Source organism: Rhincodon typus, chromosome 7 (assembly GCF_021869965.1).
Source record: "Rhincodon typus isolate 14 chromosome 7, sRhiTyp1.1, whole genome shotgun sequence".
In the NCBI taxonomy this organism is placed as follows: domain Eukaryota; kingdom Metazoa; phylum Chordata; class Chondrichthyes; order Orectolobiformes; family Rhincodontidae; genus Rhincodon; species Rhincodon typus.
This window is the reverse complement of record NC_063338.1, coordinates 82,194,138-82,212,953: the sequence shown is the minus strand read 5'-3', so window position 1 is coordinate 82,212,953 and position 18,816 is coordinate 82,194,138. Positions and strand designations below refer to the sequence as shown.

The window sequence follows — 18,816 nt, the reverse complement described above, 5'->3', positions numbered from 1 at the left end:
ATTTCATCATCAGTAAAGTGATGGAAATGGTCTCAAAAGTGCTGTCAAGCAGCACCTGCTCAGCAATAACCTGCTCAGTGACACATAATTTGGGTTCTGCCAGGGCCACTCAGCTCCTGATCTCATTACAGCCTTGGTTCAAACATAGACAAAAGGGCTGAATGCCAGAGGTGACGTGAGAGTCACAGTCCTTCGCATCAAGACTGCATTCGACTGAGTGTGGCATCAAGGAGCAGTAGCAGAACTGGAATCATTTGGAATCATGGGAAAACTCTCCGCTTGTTAGAGTGATATCTAGGACAAATAAATAAGTCTGTGGCTGTTAGAGGTCATTCATCTCAGCCCAAGGACATCTATGCAAAGGTCTTCAGCTGTTGTACCAATGACCTTCCTTCCATCATTAGGTCACAAGTTGAGATGTTCGATGATTGCACAATGTTAAGCATAATGCAGCAAGACCTGAACAATATCCACACTTGCACTAAAAAGCAACATTCATGCCACATAAGTGCCAAGCAATGACCATCTCCAACAAGACAGATTCTAACCATTGCCCACTGATATTCAGTGGCATCACCATCACTGAATTCTCCATTAACAACCTCCTGGGGGGTTACTATTGACCAGAAACTCAACTGGATGAACCATATAAATACTGTAGCTACAGGAGCTGGTCAAAGCTTGGAATGGTGCAATGAATAACTCACCTCCTGACTCCCCAAATCCTGTCCACCATCTAAAGCCACAAGTCAGGAACTTAACGGAATGCTGCCTACTTACTGGGATGTGTGCATTCCCAATAACACAAGAAGCTTCACACCATCCATGGGAGTAAACATCATGCAAGCAGTTGAAACAGAGTGAGGCACAGCCTGAGTGACTTTTTGATTTTGATTTATTATTGTCATATGTACAGAGATACAGTATTGTTTTACGTGCTAACCAGACAAATCATACCTATGTAAGTACACCAGGGCAATAGAACAGAATGCAGAATATGGCGTTACAGCTGCAGAGAAAGATCAATTCTAATATATGAGAGGTCCATTCATAAGTCTGATAACAGCAGGGAAAAAGTTGTTCCTAAATCTGTTGGCATGTGTTTTCAAACTTTTGCATCTTCTGCCTGATGGAAGAGGGTGGAAGAGAAAATAACCAGGGTGGAAGTGTGTCTGTTTCTGGGAATTTGGAGCACCATAGAAATTTGGTGCAGAGGGAAAGAGGTGGTTTTTGTTCTTTGCACAATATGTGGAACAGTCCCTTTTCCACTGTTACACTGGCACTATCCCCCACCTCTTCCTCCACTACATTGCCTTGTGCTCCCACGAGGAGCTTGAACAGTTCATCAACTTTACTAACACCTTTCTCCCCAACCTCAAATTCACCTGGACCATCTCTGATACCTCTCTTTCCTTCCTGGGCCTCTCCATCCCCGTCTCTGGTAACCACCTCGAAACTGATATCTATTTCAAGCCCACCGACTCTCACAGCTACTTGGACTACACCTCCTCTCACCCATCCTCCTGCAAGAATGCAATCCCAAAATCCCAATTCCTCCATCTCCGCCGCGTCTGCTCCCAAGATGGAGCATTCCACTTCCAGACGTCCCAGATATCCTCCTATTTCAAATACCACAACATCCCCCTCCAGTGGTCAAAAATGCCCTCAACCACATCTCTTGCATTTCCCACACTTCTGCCCTCAAACCCCCTACCCCCAACAAAAATAAAGACAGCATACCCCTGGTCCTCACATATCACCCCACCAACCTCCGCATCCAGCATAACATTCTCCGCCACTTCCGTCACCTACAATCTGACCCCACGACCAGAGATATTTCCCTCCCCACCCCTATATGTCTTTCGTATGGACTGCTGTTTCCACGACTCCCTTGTCTGCTCTATAATCCCCACTAAACCCATCACCCCCGGCACCTTTCCCTGCAACCGCAGGAAGTACTACACCTGCCCCTACATCTCCCCGTCACCTTCATTCAAGGCCCAAAAACAAACCTTACATATCAGACAGGGGTTCACCTGCACATCCGCCAACTTGGTCTACTGTATCCGCTGCTCCCAATGTGGCCTCCTCTACATCGGTGAGACCAAGCGTAGACTCAGAGACTGCTTCATAGAGCATCTGCGCTCTGTACACAACAAACGACAATACCTCCGATCGCCAACCATTTTAACTCCCCATCCCACTCCCTGGTGACATGTCCATCCTTGGCCTCTTCCAGTGTCACAATGACGCCACCTGCAAACTGGAGGAGCAACATGTCATATTCCACCTTGGGAGCCTACAGCCCAATGTCCTAAACATGGAATTCACCAGTTTTAAAGTCTCCCCACCCCCATCCCATGTCCAACCCTCCCACTCATCCCCGCCTCCTTGACCTGACACAACCTGTCCATCTTTTCTGCCATCCATCTGCCCCACCCATCCCACTGACCAATCCCCACCACTCCCTACCTGCATTCACCTATCACCATCTCACCTATCTTCCCCAGCCACACCCCTCCTCACTCCATTTGTTTCCCAGCTCCCTTCCCATTTCTGAAGAAGGGTTCCGACCCAAAACGTCAACTTTCCTGCTCCTCTGATGCTGCCTGGCCTGCTGTGTTCATCCAGCATCCAGCACTGTGTTGTCTCTGACTCCAGCATCTGCAGATCTTGCAACTTCTGAGTGGTTTTTGCTTCATTTTTTTGAGTGAGAAAACAAATCAAACAGTGACATCACAGGAAAGTGATGTGTTGATTGCTTCATGATTTTACAAAGTGTATTTTTTTTGGAAGAAGGGAGTAAATGAGAAACAAGAAGAATATGTACATGTTAGGACCAATATAAAAAAGTAATATAAGTAAGCAAAGTAGGGCAAGGGAAGTACAGGTAGTATAAGGAAAGTAAGTTAATATTCTTATACATGTATAATTAGTAACTTATTTTGAAAAAAAAATAACTAAGGGACTTGAAGGAAGTCATGGCTACAGACCTGACACTCATGATATGCTCCTCCTGTGCTATGAAAATCGTGGACGTTTCAGATCTCCCGAGTGGAAGTGTATCCAGCTGCAGCTGCTGACTAATCACATTTTGGAGCTGGAGCTGGATCTGTGGGTAAATTTACTGCGGAGTGCCATTCGCAATACTGAGCATCTCATGGACAGCACATTCACTGAGGTGGTCACATGTCGCACCACAGGTGAAGACTGAACAGGCAGTGAGGGCATGGGTGACCACCAGGCAGCGTAGAGGAAGGCAGGTATCGCAGGAGTCCCCTATGGCCGTCCTCCTTTTGAACAGTTCTACCATTGTGGATACTGTGCAGGGGAAAGCAATAGCAGCCAATTCCATGGTACCAGGGTTGGTCTGCTGCATAAGGGGGAAAGAGGAAGATTGGCAGGGTTATTAGTGGAAGGGCATTGAATTGTAAGGGAAACAGGTGTTTCTGCAGCCGCCAAAAGTACCACCTCCCATAAGTTCACCTCCAAGTTACTCACCATCCTGACGTGGAAGTATATTGCTGTTTCTTCACTGTCAATAGGTCAAATTCCTGGAATTCCCTTCTTCATGGCACTGTGATGGTACCTACACCAAATGGATTGCAGCAGTTCGACCATGTCCTACTCAAGGGCAGTTAGGGATGGGCAATAAATCCTGGCCCAACCAGTGGTGCCCACATCCCATGAGTGAATAAAACAAAAAGGCAGCAAAGGCTTAGATGAAATCTAACTTTGTGGAAAGCAAAACATGGAACGGTAACCAGGACTGTCCAGGGGGAAAACAAAACCATAGAAAGAGGGTTTGACAAACAGGCAAACTAAGGGAAGGACAGTATCACATGATGTTAATGACTTCTCAAGATGTCCTCTCCAAAGTACGTGTATCTTAAAAGGCAGCATCAGGTGTTATTTATAGAGCTGATTTAATTTGGTGTGTCAGGTATGAACTAAAATGATGGTCACTTTACAGTCATCAAGATTTGTTCTGTTTTAGTATATTTTGGCTCCTGACTTTGACGAGATGCATGGATGCAAACAGCAAATCAGGGCTTTATTCTCCTTTCTGTCTAAATCCTGTTCCCTAAGTAATCATTGTAAAACTTTGATAGTTCAGTGAAAGAGCATTCTTAGATGTTTGCGCACACAGGAGCATTTATTGCATTAAACAGAGGCAAAAGTTTAACAATCATTTTGTGTCATGGGTAATTGCAATAAAATGGAACTGCAAGCAGAGATCTCCCAAAATATTAATTTGAAGCTTTTATTACATAGAGGTGCAAAGTTGATAACAGGTCATTAGTTACATAAGATACGTACTTAAAGTCTAAATGTTAATAATAAACACAGGTCAGAAAATTGTGACAAAATAAGCTGAGTAGGAAATAATTTGCTTTAGGCTCACAAAGGCTACTTTGATTCAGGAAAGAAAGTGAAATCTAACCCCTTGAATATTGAGTGATCGGTGTAATATTCAAAATGTGTATCTGTAACACGATTTTCTGAAGTTTCTAGTGCTAGTTATTGCTCCATTGATAATGCAACAGTGAGGTTAAATCATTATCTTGGTCTGCACAATTAAAGTATGATCAGGCAGTCAATAATGTAAGGGTTAAGATTGTCTTGCTACATGAAGAGAAATGAAGCAGGCGCACCGGAACTCTCAAGTTTCTCTAAATGAATGAAAACATTGGAATCCTGTTGTGTCTTGTTGAAGGTGGAGGTTCTGTCAGAAAGTTACTCCAGTCCGGGGGCTTAACGACTTAGCTTCATATCTAAACTGGATAAATTCAACCAGTAGGTTTTCGGAACAAATGTACATTGTGTGCATGCACCCAGCACTGTATTAGGGTATACCTGGGGAAGGATCTGAGTGGACATGTGTGAATGAGTATAGCTGGGACTGCACGAGTCTGCTTTTGAGGAATAAAAGTCACGCTTACTGACTTGAGACGTGGAGTGGCCATGATTCTAAGTGTTCATACCTTTACTGCTGTGATTTATTTTCTCTCTCTCTCTGTCTCTTCATGCCTGAAGTCATTCGATGCAGCCAGGGTTTGTTTATGAGTTTGAGGAAACACTGGAATGTGGAGGCCCCAGCTCGCTGAGCTCTGTTCTACACAAACACGCCCAAACTACCGTCACTGAGCAGCAGGGATAGCTTCCATCTGGGTAGCAGAGGGATGTCTGACGTCAGTGCAGAAAATCACAAAGGTTTTTTTTGCAAGTTTAGGAACGGGTATCTTGTTTTCTGCCCTGCAGTTCCTCATGAGCACTTGAAGGACAGAGGTCTGTTTAGCCTGCCTCCTCCCCCACCAGGAGCTAATCCAGCTGAATACTATCATCAAATGACTCTAATGGCCACTCATCGAAGCCCGTATGGTGACATCCTGATGCAGACCGGTGGAACAGGCAGTACGACGCACATCACAGATTACATCAACCCCGTGGACAGTAAGTACCGTTGGACTTCCTCCTTTTCATTCTTTTATCCCACAGATCAGGAAGCTCAGTGCAGGAGCGTAGTTTCTGGAGGAAAGTGGCTTTGAAAAGAGTGCGGTTCTGATTATCAGTGTTAACCCTTTGAGCGCTGTATGCCTGTCCTGCAGTGTAAATGATGCCCTGCTCATGATACTCTAGCCACACCGGTATCACAGCTTTTATTTTTCAGAAAATACAATGATTTCCAACACACTAACCATAAAGTGAAGAAAAATATTTCCAGCCATTCTCGAGCTGATGGAAAATAAAATTTCTTTTCTGTTCACGATCAAGGATGTATTAGCAAAGTCCAGCGTAAAGAAAACAGATTTTAAAAATCAACTCTATCAGCCCGTGTCTTGCGTCAAGTTTTGTACCATTTGCTTTGAAGTTGTATTTTTGCAGAGATTTAATTTATTCCAGGTTAGCGCAAATCCTAACAAGAATGCGAGTACCCTAGAACAAAGACAGTTAGTTCTTTTGATAGACATCTGTATATATTGTGGTTTAGTTTGAAAACTTCCTCCACTTTGTGTGGTGAATGGTAACTCAGCAACTAACGTTTACTAATAATAAAGAAAGCTGCGCAGATAAAGATAACTCCTCCTGGTGGGCCAGTCGCTTCCTATGTATGAAGGGCCAACGCCACGTGTAGTTGCACTGTTTACAACTGACTATAACTTACTGGGCTATAACTTTGCTGGATATGACAGCAAACTCCAGAGTGTTTAATGAATAGAACCAACAGTTGTGACAGTCAACCACCAACACGCACCCCCCCCCCAAACACACACACACACACACACCCCTCAACCCAGGCCCACTGAGGAAGCCTGAGTAAATCCTGGATTTTGCACATATTTCTAGTTTGGTGGAGTGCTCCGTGAAGGCACTGTGGACAGATGTACTCTTTGTCTTTTATGTTTTGTTTAAAGGTTGCGTGCTGTGCAGAATGTGTGCAGCTCAGAGTGAAATCATACGGTATCACAGCCAGGAGCCACAGGCTTCCAGTTTTTGGTTAAGTCGTAGATTCCAGACAATCCATATTTTGTCAAATGTGCCGGACATGTGGATGGCCTGTGCCCAACCCTCGCTGGGAAACTGTTTCTTACCGTATATGGTTTGATTTCTAATAGGCCACTCTATTCCGTTGCTTCCACCCGACTCCTGCAGGGAGTAAGAAAAGACTTAGTGGGAGAGGAGATTGTAGGAAGATGCTGTATGTTTTTCTTTCACTGTGGTGTAATGTGTCACCTCATTCAAGTAAAATACTCTGGAAGCTAGAAAACTGGAATAAAACCCGGAAAATTCTGGAAATACTCAGCACATCAGGCAGCATCTGCGGAGAGTAAAACAGAGTTGACGTTTCTGTGACCTCACAGCAGGACTTCTGATCAAAGCTCATTGACCTGAAATGTTTACTGTTTCTGTATCTCTCTCTCTCTTTTTCTCTGTCTTTCACACATGCCACCAAAATTGCTCAGTATTGAACAGCACACTCAGTTTTTATTGACTTTATGAAGGGCCTTTCCAAATGGAGTAAATGCAGAAAATGCTGGAGGAACTCAGAAAGTCTGGCAGCATCTGTGGAGAGAGAAACAAACCTGTGTGGAGTTTGCACTCTCTCCCTGTGTCTATGTGGGTTTCCTCCCACAGTCCAAAGATGTGTAGGCTAGGTGAATTGGCCATGCTAAATTGCCCATAGTGTTCAGGGATGTGTAGATAAGGTGGGTTATAGGGGAATGTGTCGGTGTGGACTTGTTGGGCCAAAGGGCCTGGTTCCACACTGTAGGGATTCTATGATAATTTCAAGTCTGGTGAAGAAGAATCATTGGACTCAAAAAGTTAACTTTATTTCTCTCTCCACAGGTGCTGCAATACCTGCTGTGTTTCTCCAGCAGTTTTTGTTTTCATTTCAGATTTCTACCATCCGCATTGTTTAGCTAGTATACTTTGGTTGGTTAACTCAGATGGTTAGAACATAGTGCTGTTAATGCCAAGGTCATGGATTCAGTCCCAATACTGCCTAACCCTGCAGGCTTCCAGCCACGAATTTAACCCGAATACAGGTGACATTAAAACCTAAATCTAAAATCTGAAGTAAATGCATTGCCCAATGGGTTACTAAGCCACGCTGACTGGAACAGTGCTTACTGGTCCCTTATGAGTTAACTGAAATCTTTGGCAGTCAGGATACTGCAACTAGTCTTAACATCCTCAGGCTAGGGAGGGGGAGAAAAAGTCAGTGTTTCTAATCCTGATTTCTAACATTACAACAATGGCTACACTTCAAAAAGCACTTAATTGGCTGTAAAACACTTTGGGAGGTCCTCAGGTTAAAGACGCTGTCTAAACATAATTTATTTGTATGATCCATATTTGAAGACCTCAACAGGGAATAGATGGATAGACATCAAGTTAGGTACCCTGCTAGATTCCACATTGACAGAGTCGGAAGTTCTATGTGCATTCTGTACTCGGGATTGCACGTAAAAAGTTGATATTAGGGTGAGTTCAAGGATTATGGATGATTCTGTGAGAACTACAGGTTTCTGCTTTACCCTTCCCTTCCCACCCTGGTCAACTGATGTGACCACATGAACAGGGTTTCACCATCTCACACCCACCAGAAAGCCGAAATGTCCATTATTCAATTGGCTAACTCTTGACCTTTCTCCCCTTTGCCCCCATCTCCAGTAACAATAAGGATTAGGATATTTAGGATTCTTCATATCAATAAAATGCTGCACCCACGTTTTAATCTCTCATGATTTTCCCCTGATGTTTGCCCCCAGGAACACCCTACAGATTAATCTTAGTTTGTGGAGAATTCAGAGCTATCCGATTGGGGATCTGAAATAATTACACAGAAGCCAGTGTCCCGTCACCAAGTCACCCTTTATTTACATTTGCACCATGTGACATGCCAGCTCGGAGTCGGTTCCGGAAGTCAGGAGACTCCCTGAATCCCCTGTTCATATCTGTCAGCCAGGACTCCTTGATTGGCACAGGTTAACAATCCCAATCAAGGATCTCATAGTCAATAAGATCCACCTGGTTCCAATGACTACAGGATTGTACTTCAAACGTTTAACACATTTACAACAAGAGGACAAACAATTGGATTGGAGCTGAGGGGAAGAAGAGGAAGAAGCCATTTTTACCTTGAGGGTTGCCTGATATTGATTTGCTGGTTCGGTTTCAGTAAATGGCTCAAATTTGAGTTGGCACATATTTCCTTTCTGCCAAGTTACTGCCCAGAGGTCAGAGTTCAACCTTTTTTTAAACTCCTTCTCGGGATGAGGGTGTCACTGGCTAGGCCAGTACTTACTGCCCATTCCAGATTGCCTAGAGGGCAGTTCAGAGTCAATCACATTGCTGTGGGTCTGGAGTCACATGTAGGCCAGACCAGGTAAGGATGGCAGTTTCCTTCCCTAAGGGACATTAGTGAAACATTTCTGACAGTCAACGTTGGATTAATGGTCATCATTGGACTCTTAATTCCAGATTTTTATTGAACTCAAATACCACTATCTGCCATGGCGGGATTCGAACCCAGGTTTCCAGAACATTACCTAGGTCTCTGGATTAACAATCCCCTATATTGAAGAAGCCCAAAACCTAATTTCAAATGACAGTCTTAGACAGGTGTAATAGCTGGAATTAGAAATGAGAAGTTCAGTGCCATGGGGAAGAGTTTTCTGAAGTTTGGGTTAAGGTATGTTGTTGGGGCAACATTTTAGGATGCATTTGGCTGTATTACCTCTGGGCTGGCTGTGTTTGACGGAGATGTGAGATGTGTGAAACAAGAATGGTCCCACTCCCCAAATTAATGCCAATTAATTCAACAGTCATCAAGAGACAGAATTTCAGTTTCAGCTTGGTTGGAGATTTCAAATCTAAGTATCCAGTCAGATTATCTGCATTTTGCATAGCTGTCGCCTGCCACATTACAGGCCATAAGTCAGAGTTCAAATAGTGAAGGGAGTTAATGGCACTGTACATCTGGTCTGTAGCTCTTCTTTTCCCAGCTCATATTAACAACACCTAGGGGATTAGATTCTCCAGGATGTTCTGCGCTCAACAAAGCTCTGGCTTTGGAGAAAAGTTGAAAACACACCTTCACTGTTCTCCCCTGACCCGGTTCTGAAGGAGGGGCATTGTTCTTACGTTGGGCAACTTCCAGGCAAGATGAGATCTTGGAACAGCCTGTCCCTTGAGCAGATCGCCTGTTGGTCACCAGCAGCAGCTGTTCTCACTGAATATTCACGATGCAATTTTTTAAAAGAATTTTTATATTGCCTGTTTGCAAAAATAGCTCAGACCTTCAGCTTCTCTGCAGCCGTAACATTGTATTCCTCGCTCTGTTCTGTTACCCCTATGCACTTTGCATGGTATGATCTATAACTGTATTGCACACAAAACAAAACGTTCACTATACCTACGCACAAGTGACAATAATAAATCAAATCAAATCACATCATTATAACTGACACAGGTGAGAGCATAACTTCTGCACAGCACCATTTAGGACACAGTTAATCACTGGGGCTACCTTTTTTATATGAGAGATGAGTGTAAGGAATGTGATGAATTCTCCCTCATGGAATCTCTGTAGACTCAAATCATTCTCCTACACAGAGACCATAGCTCCATGTAGATTCTTCAGGGGTTTGTCTTTTCCCCTTATTTTCCAGGCCCCACAGAATTTGAAAATATTATGTTAAAATCATGACACAATAAACATGAGCAGTCATAGTGAGGAGGGGGAGGGTGTCCAGGTGACATTACAGACCACCAAACCAAAGTTTCAGATAATTTCTGTGAATCTTAATTGTACATTATCAGCTAGAAAGGAGGATGTTGTTGTTCTTTTTAAAATGCACTGTTAATTTCATGACATGGCCTTATGTAGTTTAGAAGACCAGTTTGTGACAACAGCATCTCATTAAATACGTGACAATTGATGTAATTGACAATAAAGAATGAACAATTATGCTGTTACTTTGCAGAATTATTGCAAAAGCTGGTGAACAGAATTCCTTTCAGTAACAAAACAAACACTGGAGACGGGACTCAATTATAGCAGGCAATGAGCTGTAAGACCCATCCAGTGAATTCTATTCCCTGTTCTTACCCCATAGCCTTCCAGAATGTCTCGTGTATATATCCATTGTCTTTTGATTCTCCTTCCATTGTCTTTTGATTCACCATTTCAGCCATTGCATTCCAGATTATACAAACATATGCTGCAAAACATTCTCTGCATCTCCCATCTTAGCTATGTAGCTTAAATCTGTGTCTTTTGTTAACCAAACCTCTATCCAGTTCTTTTTTAGTTAGCTGATCAAAAAGCATCAAAGACTTTTGTTACATGGACACTTTATATGTGCTAATTCTTGGAGGACTTAACTTTTTAAGGATTGTAAAAAGATTCCAGGTCTTGTGGAGATACCCACACTGGTTTCTTTAAAAGAGGTCATTGAAAGGTCATGATAGATATTGGCGATTTTGTTTTAATAAGGCTCCCTCAAATCACATGACTGGTGATAACTGCTGACTCTGCTGTCAACCCCTGCTGGGCAGTATGAAGTGCAGTGATTGGTTGGAGAGTGCTTTGGTATCTGGAATTAGTTGTGGAAAGGAAGCTGGGCAGGAAGGGCTGCCCATCTGATCACTTCTAGAACCCTCTTGTTGAGTTCAGGAGGAGAACAGCATATCCAGTCTCTCCACAGGACTGACTCCTCCTTTCTGGTCAATCTCGTCTGGACCCTATCTAAGGCCCTGACATCCTACTGTTACAGCTCGCGTAGTGGCTGACAGTGGTTGACTTGTGAACTGAAGCCATTGCTAGAATTTCACAAACGGGTCTGAGGCATTCAGATCAGGTCTGTTCCAGGTTTAACCTTCAAAGTACTGAATTTGCTGATCTTAAAAGCAGTGCCACAACAGAACCAAAATCAGAATCTGGGAAGGTGGCTCCTGCCAAGCCTAGCCCAGGATAACAAAGTGACATGTTAGCATATCTGCATGCACTTTGACTGAAAGGAAAGCAATAAAACTATGAACTGACAGCATCTTTGCCAGTGTTTCCTCCTGCATTGAATTTCATATTGGCTCAGCATGGGACAGAGGGTTTATTTATGGTTTCCTTCCTCTGTGCACACATTCCATTGTCTAAATTCATGTCTGAAGTATACCCACTTGAGTGAGGTACCAGAAGATATCTGGCACCCATGTCACCATATGCCAGTAAACGTTAACATTGTCAGGAGACCGAGGAAGAACATTGGAGGGGTGGGAAAAATAATTGCTACTCCTCAGAACATCAGGCAGAGATGTACTCCCCCACACAAAGCCTCTCCTTGTTATGCATTTTTTTAAACTTAAGTGGTTCCAAATTTGCAATACATTAGTGAACTGGCTTTCAATCCCACACACGCAGATATCATTAAAAGAACAACTTCCAGCATTCAGTGTTGGCACATGCAGGTACAGATATCTGATCGGCCCGATTTAAACTTTACATAGAGCGAAAATCTTTTGCTGAGCTACGTCAAGATCATGATGCATTTAGAAGGACTTTGCATTTAAACCAGCACAGTGGGAGATTATGGGAATTCTCTCTCACCATCTCTTCATAGACTCCGTATAGTGTGGAAGCCAGCCATTTGGCCCATTGAGTCCATACCAACCCTCTGAAGACCAATCTACCCAGACATACCCCCACCTACTGCCCTATCCATGTAACCTTGCATTCCCCACGGCTAGTCCACCAAACCTACTCATCCCTGAACACTATGGGCGATTTAGCATGGCCAATCCACCTAACCTGCACATCTTTGTGATTGTGGTTGGAAACCCACACAGACATGGTGAGAATGTGCAAACTCTACACAGACAGTTGCCCGAGGGTAGAATTGAATCCGGGTCCCTGGTGCTGTGAGGCAACAGTGCTAACCACTGAGCGACTGTGTTGCCCAAAAAAATATAAAACATAAAACATTCTTGTTCCTATATTGAAGAGCAGGCAACTCTTTTTGGTATCCTGCTATAAAAATGCATTTTTATTTTTAAAATTTGACTTGCTTCTAACCAATATCCAAAGTAATTCATTGCTGCAGTGTGTAACCTTCAGTGAAATTGTTGGATAATGTTTAATTCTTCTTCAGTTTCTTTCTGGATTCTGACTGACTTTCTGATCCTAACCACAGTGGATGTCGTGGCTAAAGCAGCAGCAAAGGACAGCGTGGTGTCTCAGAGGTTAGCACTGCTACCTCCGCATCAGGCACCCAGTTTCGATTCCACCTTCAAGGTTTCCTCCGGATGCTCCAGTTTCCTCCCACAGTCCAGGGTTGTATAGGCTAGGTTATTTAGCCATTGGAAATGCAGGGTTACACAGATAGGGTAGGAGGGTGGATCTGGGTGGGATGCTCTTCAAAGGGTCAGTGTGGACTTGATGGGCCAAATGGCATGCTTCCACACTGTAGGGATTCTGTGTCCAACTAAGAAGGTAGACTGAAATTCAGTTTAATTCATCATCCGAAAGATGGCATTTCAGACAATGCAGTGTCCACCAAATACTGCATTTGGATGTCAGCATGGATTAGGTGCTTAAGTCTCTGAAGTGGGACTGAAGCCATGACTGTCTGACTGGAGGTGAGAGTGCTACCGACTGTTTCCTGACAGACACTAAGATCAAATGCAGAAAGAAAATCCTGCCTTCTGAAAGCACATTTATTTACGCACATGTGTTTTGCGAGACATGATGTTGAGGCTTTAGAGATCAGGTAACATTGCATTCATGACCTTAAAATACCAAGCCGAATAGTTTTGATTCCCTTGGGTTGTTAATTTGAAGAACTGGAGTCAAAGAATTCCCCCACCTTGTTCTAAACTGAAAGCAAGTTCTCTTTGACTAATTGTGTGTGCAAGGGCTATGGGAGAAGTGAAAATCCCAGGCCTACAGCTGGGGTCTGGAGTAAAACTGCAGAATCTGCATGAGCCAAAGTAAGCTTTGTACTGCTTAGAAGTAAGCTGTAACCAGTTATTTTAACACCACCGATACATTGGCCTGTGCAAGTAATTCCAAAGCTCGCCCTTTCTCTAGCTTAAGGCGCTTCCAGTGAAGATGGGCAGTCACAGTATTGGTCCGATTAAAACTGCCTGCAGAATTTTTCTATTTATGACTTCTAAACCATTCAGCAGTTTGACAAAGTGCAACTTTTGAGCACGAGTTTTCTGCGACACATCCAAACAGTTTTAATTATTTTATTTCTTTATGGCTTTGAGAAGCTCTCTCAAAAAAGTATAATATCCTAGAAAATATTTATCCTTTATCAAATCACTTAAACAGATGATATGCTCATTACCAGATTTCTGTTTGTTGGACATCGCCACTCAAAAATTGTCTGATATGCCTTGGTACAGAAGAACAGTGATTTCACTTCAAAATTGCATTGGCTGCAAAGTGCTTTAGCACCTCATGAGATTTGAAACATGCTGTACACATGCAAAAATGACTGGACTTTATAAAGTCCATCTGGTCCACTATCCTTCAGGGGAGCAAATATTCCATTCTTACTCGTCTGACCGATACATGACTCAAGACTGACAGGGATCTGGTTGACTCTTAACCTACCCCTAAAGTGATCGAGTAAACCATTCAGATATATCAAACTGCAAGAGAAAATTCATGTTCATGGGACTACCATCTGAGGAGCTAACTTGTCTGCAAAGGGTGCATCTGGCTGTGGTGTCATGAGCTGCGCTAAACATTTGAACCAGACTTTGTCACCTATCCCTTGTGGAAAACCATGTGCAAAGAAATCTTTAACTGCAAGTCCGTCAGGCAGTGGTTTTCACATAATATCCTTTAGAATAGGAGATGGTGGATCCTGTCGGATGTTTCCCTGAGCAGTCTGTCAAAGACACACAGCAGAGCATCTCCCAAAGTAGAACTTTTAAACAAGCCCCAAAATGCCTCTGAGCTGGTGATGGGAAGAAACCGTCCCGATCAGAGCTATTTAGCAACACATCACACAACTGCCAAAGTGCTTGTGGTGGGCAAGAGACTGTAACACACCTCCTTCTAGTATATCTCCTCACAAAGAAGACCTGGTTTCTGTCACAGTTCGTCCTGAGCAGCTCCATATTGCGGGTGGCATTGCTCTTTGTGCCATTTCCAGGAGGTCTCCCCGAGACAGTTAGCACCTGTTGCTGGAAACCATCTACTCAGTGAGAGACATCTTTTGGTCTACATGAAATGTTTTGGGCTTTCAATGCAAGAACCCATCTTGGATGGAATGCTGCAGACTGACATACTGATGAGTGCTGTACAGCTTTTTTTTTCTTTATTCATTCACGGGATGAGGACGTCACTAGCCAGGCAGCATTTATTGCCCATCCTGAATTGCCCAGAGGGCGGTTAAGAGTCAACCACATTGCTGTGGGTCTGGAGTCACACGTAGGCCAGACCAGGTAAGGATGGCATTTTCCTTCCCTAAAGGACATTAGCAAACCAGATGGGTTTTCCAACAATTGACCATGAATTCATGGTCATTATTAGACTCCTAATTCCAGCTGTTTTATTGAATTCAAATTCCACCATCTGCCATGGCAGGAGTTGAACCCAGGTCCCCAGAACATTATCTGGGTCTCTGGATTAACAGTCCAGCAATAATACCACTAGGCCATCGCCTCCCCAGCTTGGGCAGCTGCCGGAAAGGTACAATGGGGAAAGGCAATGGTATGCAGCCTTTCAGCTATTATACATTGAGGGGCTGGTAACAGTGTCAGACCCCTCAGGCTATTTGCTTGGCATTGACTACATGGTGTAACTCGCATGCGTATTGACATTGGATTGAGACACCCCAGATTACAACATGCTCAATGGCGAAGAGTTGAATATTATTGCACTTTATGTATTTTCCAATTTTAAATGTATGAGAATTCCCTTTTTTGGATATTTTATGAATAAGGTACCTTTATAAAGCACCTACATCACATGGTCTGCTGCAGTACTAAGAGGCTATTCAACAACACCTTCTCAGGGACAATTACAGATGGGTAACAGATGTTGGCACCGCCAGTGACACCCACGTCCCAAGTATGAATATTAAACTGATCCCCTGCTGCAACTGAACCAAGTGTAGTGAGCAGGATCTCAAAAGCAAGATTTTGAATGCAGTCTTGCTGCCAGTTGTCTGTAACATGATGCTGAGTTTTGTTGAAGAAATAAAGCTGTGCAGTTAGAATGGGAGCAAGGAGTCTCATTGTGGTGAAGACCAAAGCTGTGAACAATGGCAAGGAGACACAGAAGCAGACAAATATTCAGAAGGGATATTAGACGAAGAAACTTGTGTGCACAACCCAGACCATCACGGAAGCCAACCTTCAATACATGGGCTCTATTTATACAGCTCGCTGGCGCGGAAAGGTGGCCAACATCATCAAAGACCCATCGCATCCCGGTAGTGACCTCATACAACCTCTTCCGTCAGGCAGAAGATACAGAAACCTGAACACACGCACAAGCAGGTTCAGAAACAGCTTCTTTCTGGCCGTTATCAGACTGTTGAATGGACTCTAGCCTCAAATAATGTAACCTGCAATGTAACCTGTATGCTTCTTAAGTCTTTTTGATCTGTACATCCTTTGCTTGCTGTGATCTGCCTGTACTGCTCGTAAATAAAGTTTTTAACTGTACTGGACAATAATTTAAACCTGTGAAGTGTTTTGTTCAAGTGAATAGGAAAGACCACACTGAATGAACAGGAATCATAAATTTAAAATTATCATGAAGAAACTGAGGAGGCGGGAAAGTGATTAGAAAAAATTAGAATTGAGGCATGGGGGAATTGTTGAGGAGGAGACCATTATTACTTTTAAGGGGAAATTGGACAAATATTTGAGGGAGATGCAGAGTGACAGGGAAAGAGTCAGGTTAGTTTATGATTGTTGTGACAAAGAGCTAGCAGAAAGACACAGCTGAGTGGTCTCTTCCTACAGTATGAATTCTACGGTTCTAAATCCAAGGCTGCAGTAGAGCCCAGGCCCTTGATTTGCACATCCTGTACTATGTGAGAAATCCAAGACACTGCTGGTGTCTGGATGGTGATGTGTGCAGGAGGCACCTCCAGCTGGAGCAACTCATTTTGGAGGTTGAGTAGCATTTGCAAATGCTACGGTGCACTCATGAGGCTAAGAGTCTTGTGGATAGCATATTTCTGGACATGGTCACCCCACAGTTTATGGAATTACAGACAGACAAAGAATGGGTGACCGCTAGACAGAAGAAGGTGTCCCGGCAAGTAGTGAGGGTATCAGCAGATGTGAATCTCATTTGCAAACCATTTTTTGGCCTTGAAAGACAGTAAGATTAATAGTTCCTTTGTGGATGCTAGCCAGGGTCAAGACCAGGGCATTGTGGGTGGTCCAGCTGCACAGGGAGAGAGGTGGAGGTGTGGGACAGTAGTGGTGGTGGGGGATTTGTTAGTGAGGGGAAAGGCAGATAATCTGAGGCCACAGATAGGCATGTGGGAGTTTGATATCCTAGCTATGACCAAGACTCGGCTGAAAGATGGGTAGGATTGGCAGCTCAACATTCCTGGTTATAGCATTTTCAGACAAGATAGAGTCGAGGATGGGGGAGTGCAGAGAGTTGCAGTGTTTATCAAGAATGAATTGTAGCAGCGAGGAGGAATGATATCTCGGAAGGATCATCAAATGAGATCCAAGGTAGAAGTAAAAAAAAACAGAAAAGAACACACTGACGGGCCCCAAACAATGCAGGAGAGATAGAGGAACAAACATGTGATCAAATTCCTTACTATTACTGCCTTAATATTCTTACACCTCTCTGAAGTTTGATTTAATTTCTTGAGGAGGCAACCAGGAGTGTTGTTGAGGCTAATGTATTTGAGGTCACCTATGTGGATTTTAGCAAAGCTTTTGATAAGGCCCCTTATGGCAGGCTGGTAAATAAAGTAAAAGCCCGTGGAATCCAGAGGAAAGTGGCACATTGGATTCATTGGGTGAGAGACCGGAAGCAGAGGGTGATGGTAGAGGGATACTTCTGTAACTCCAGTCAGTTTCCAATGGGGTTCCACAGGGTGCGGTGTTGGGGCACTTGCTGTTTGTGGTATACATTAGTCATTTGGACTTAACTGTAGTGGGTTTGATCATGTAGTTCGTGGATGTCATAAAAATTCATACCATGATAAATAGTGAGTAGGATACTCGTAAATTACGGGAAGATATTAATGGACTGTTCAAGTGAGCAAAACGGTGCATATTAAAATCCATCCTGAAAAGTGTGAGCTAATGCACTTGGGGAGGGCTGACAAAGCAAGGGACCATACTATAAAAGGTAAAACCCTGGAAAGTACTGAAGATCAGAGAGACATTGCTGTGCACATCCATACATGGAATATTTGCCTTTATTAGTTGAAGCACAGAAATGTAAAAGCGAGGAGATTATGCTGAAACTGTATAATATGCTGATTAGGCCACAACTGGTGTACATGTGCAGTTCTGGTCACCACATAATAGGAAGGATGTGATTGCACAGGAGGGATTGCAGAGGAGATTCACCAGGACGCTGATTGGATTGGAAGGTCTGAGGAAAGATGCAGGTTGTTTTCCTCGGAGCAACGAAGGTTGGGAGGGGACCTGAAAGAGATTTGTAAGATCATGAGGGGCATGGATGAGGTAGACAGAAAGCCACTTTTCCATTAGTAGAGGGGTGAATAATTAGGGGGCATAGCGTGAAGGTAAGAGGTAGAGGCTAAGAAGAGAGTTGAAGAGAAAGCTTTCCAGCCAAAAGGTGGTGGGAGTCAGTAAGTCACTGCCTGAAAGGTGGTTGAGTCAGAAACTCAAGTAGCATTTAAGCTGAATTTAGATATGCACTTACAATACCATATCCTTCAGGGTATGAATGAAGAAGCAGACTTAATGCAGACCAGCATGGGCTGATGGACTAAATGGCTTCCTTCTGAGTTGTGAATGGCTCTGAGTCTGTAACATTGCCACTGCTCCTTTTGGCATTATATATGCTAATATTGCAACTCATTATCCTAGTCACAAAATTTAAAAGCTTGAAGGTTTAGATATTCTGTTACAGCTATTGCACTGGGCTGTGACAAGATCATGGCATATATATTATAACTCACTGGAAATAGTTTGCTGATTCTAGACTTTGTCAATAACTAATTATTCCTCTCTATTGAGGGATCTTATATCAGTTATAATTCCCCATCACCCCTTTTGCGGATAAGTGAATAGCTTTTACTTGGCTATACTGCTCACCTACAAATGGTAAGAACTCACTGTGCA

At 43.4% G+C, this 18,816-nt stretch overlaps 1 protein-coding gene across 1 annotated transcript in view; it reads left to right on the top strand.

Annotated features, from left to right (window-relative positions):
- LOC109927471 (zinc finger protein GLI2-like) overlaps positions 1 to 18,816 on the top strand; it is a 372,063-nt gene that overhangs the window by 265,078 nt on the left and 88,169 nt on the right. The window contains exon 7 of the mRNA XM_048599255.1: positions 5,263 to 5,454. Coding sequence (XP_048455212.1) covers positions 5,263 to 5,454 — 192 coding nt within the window. The remainder of the gene's footprint in view (positions 1 to 5,262; positions 5,455 to 18,816) is intronic.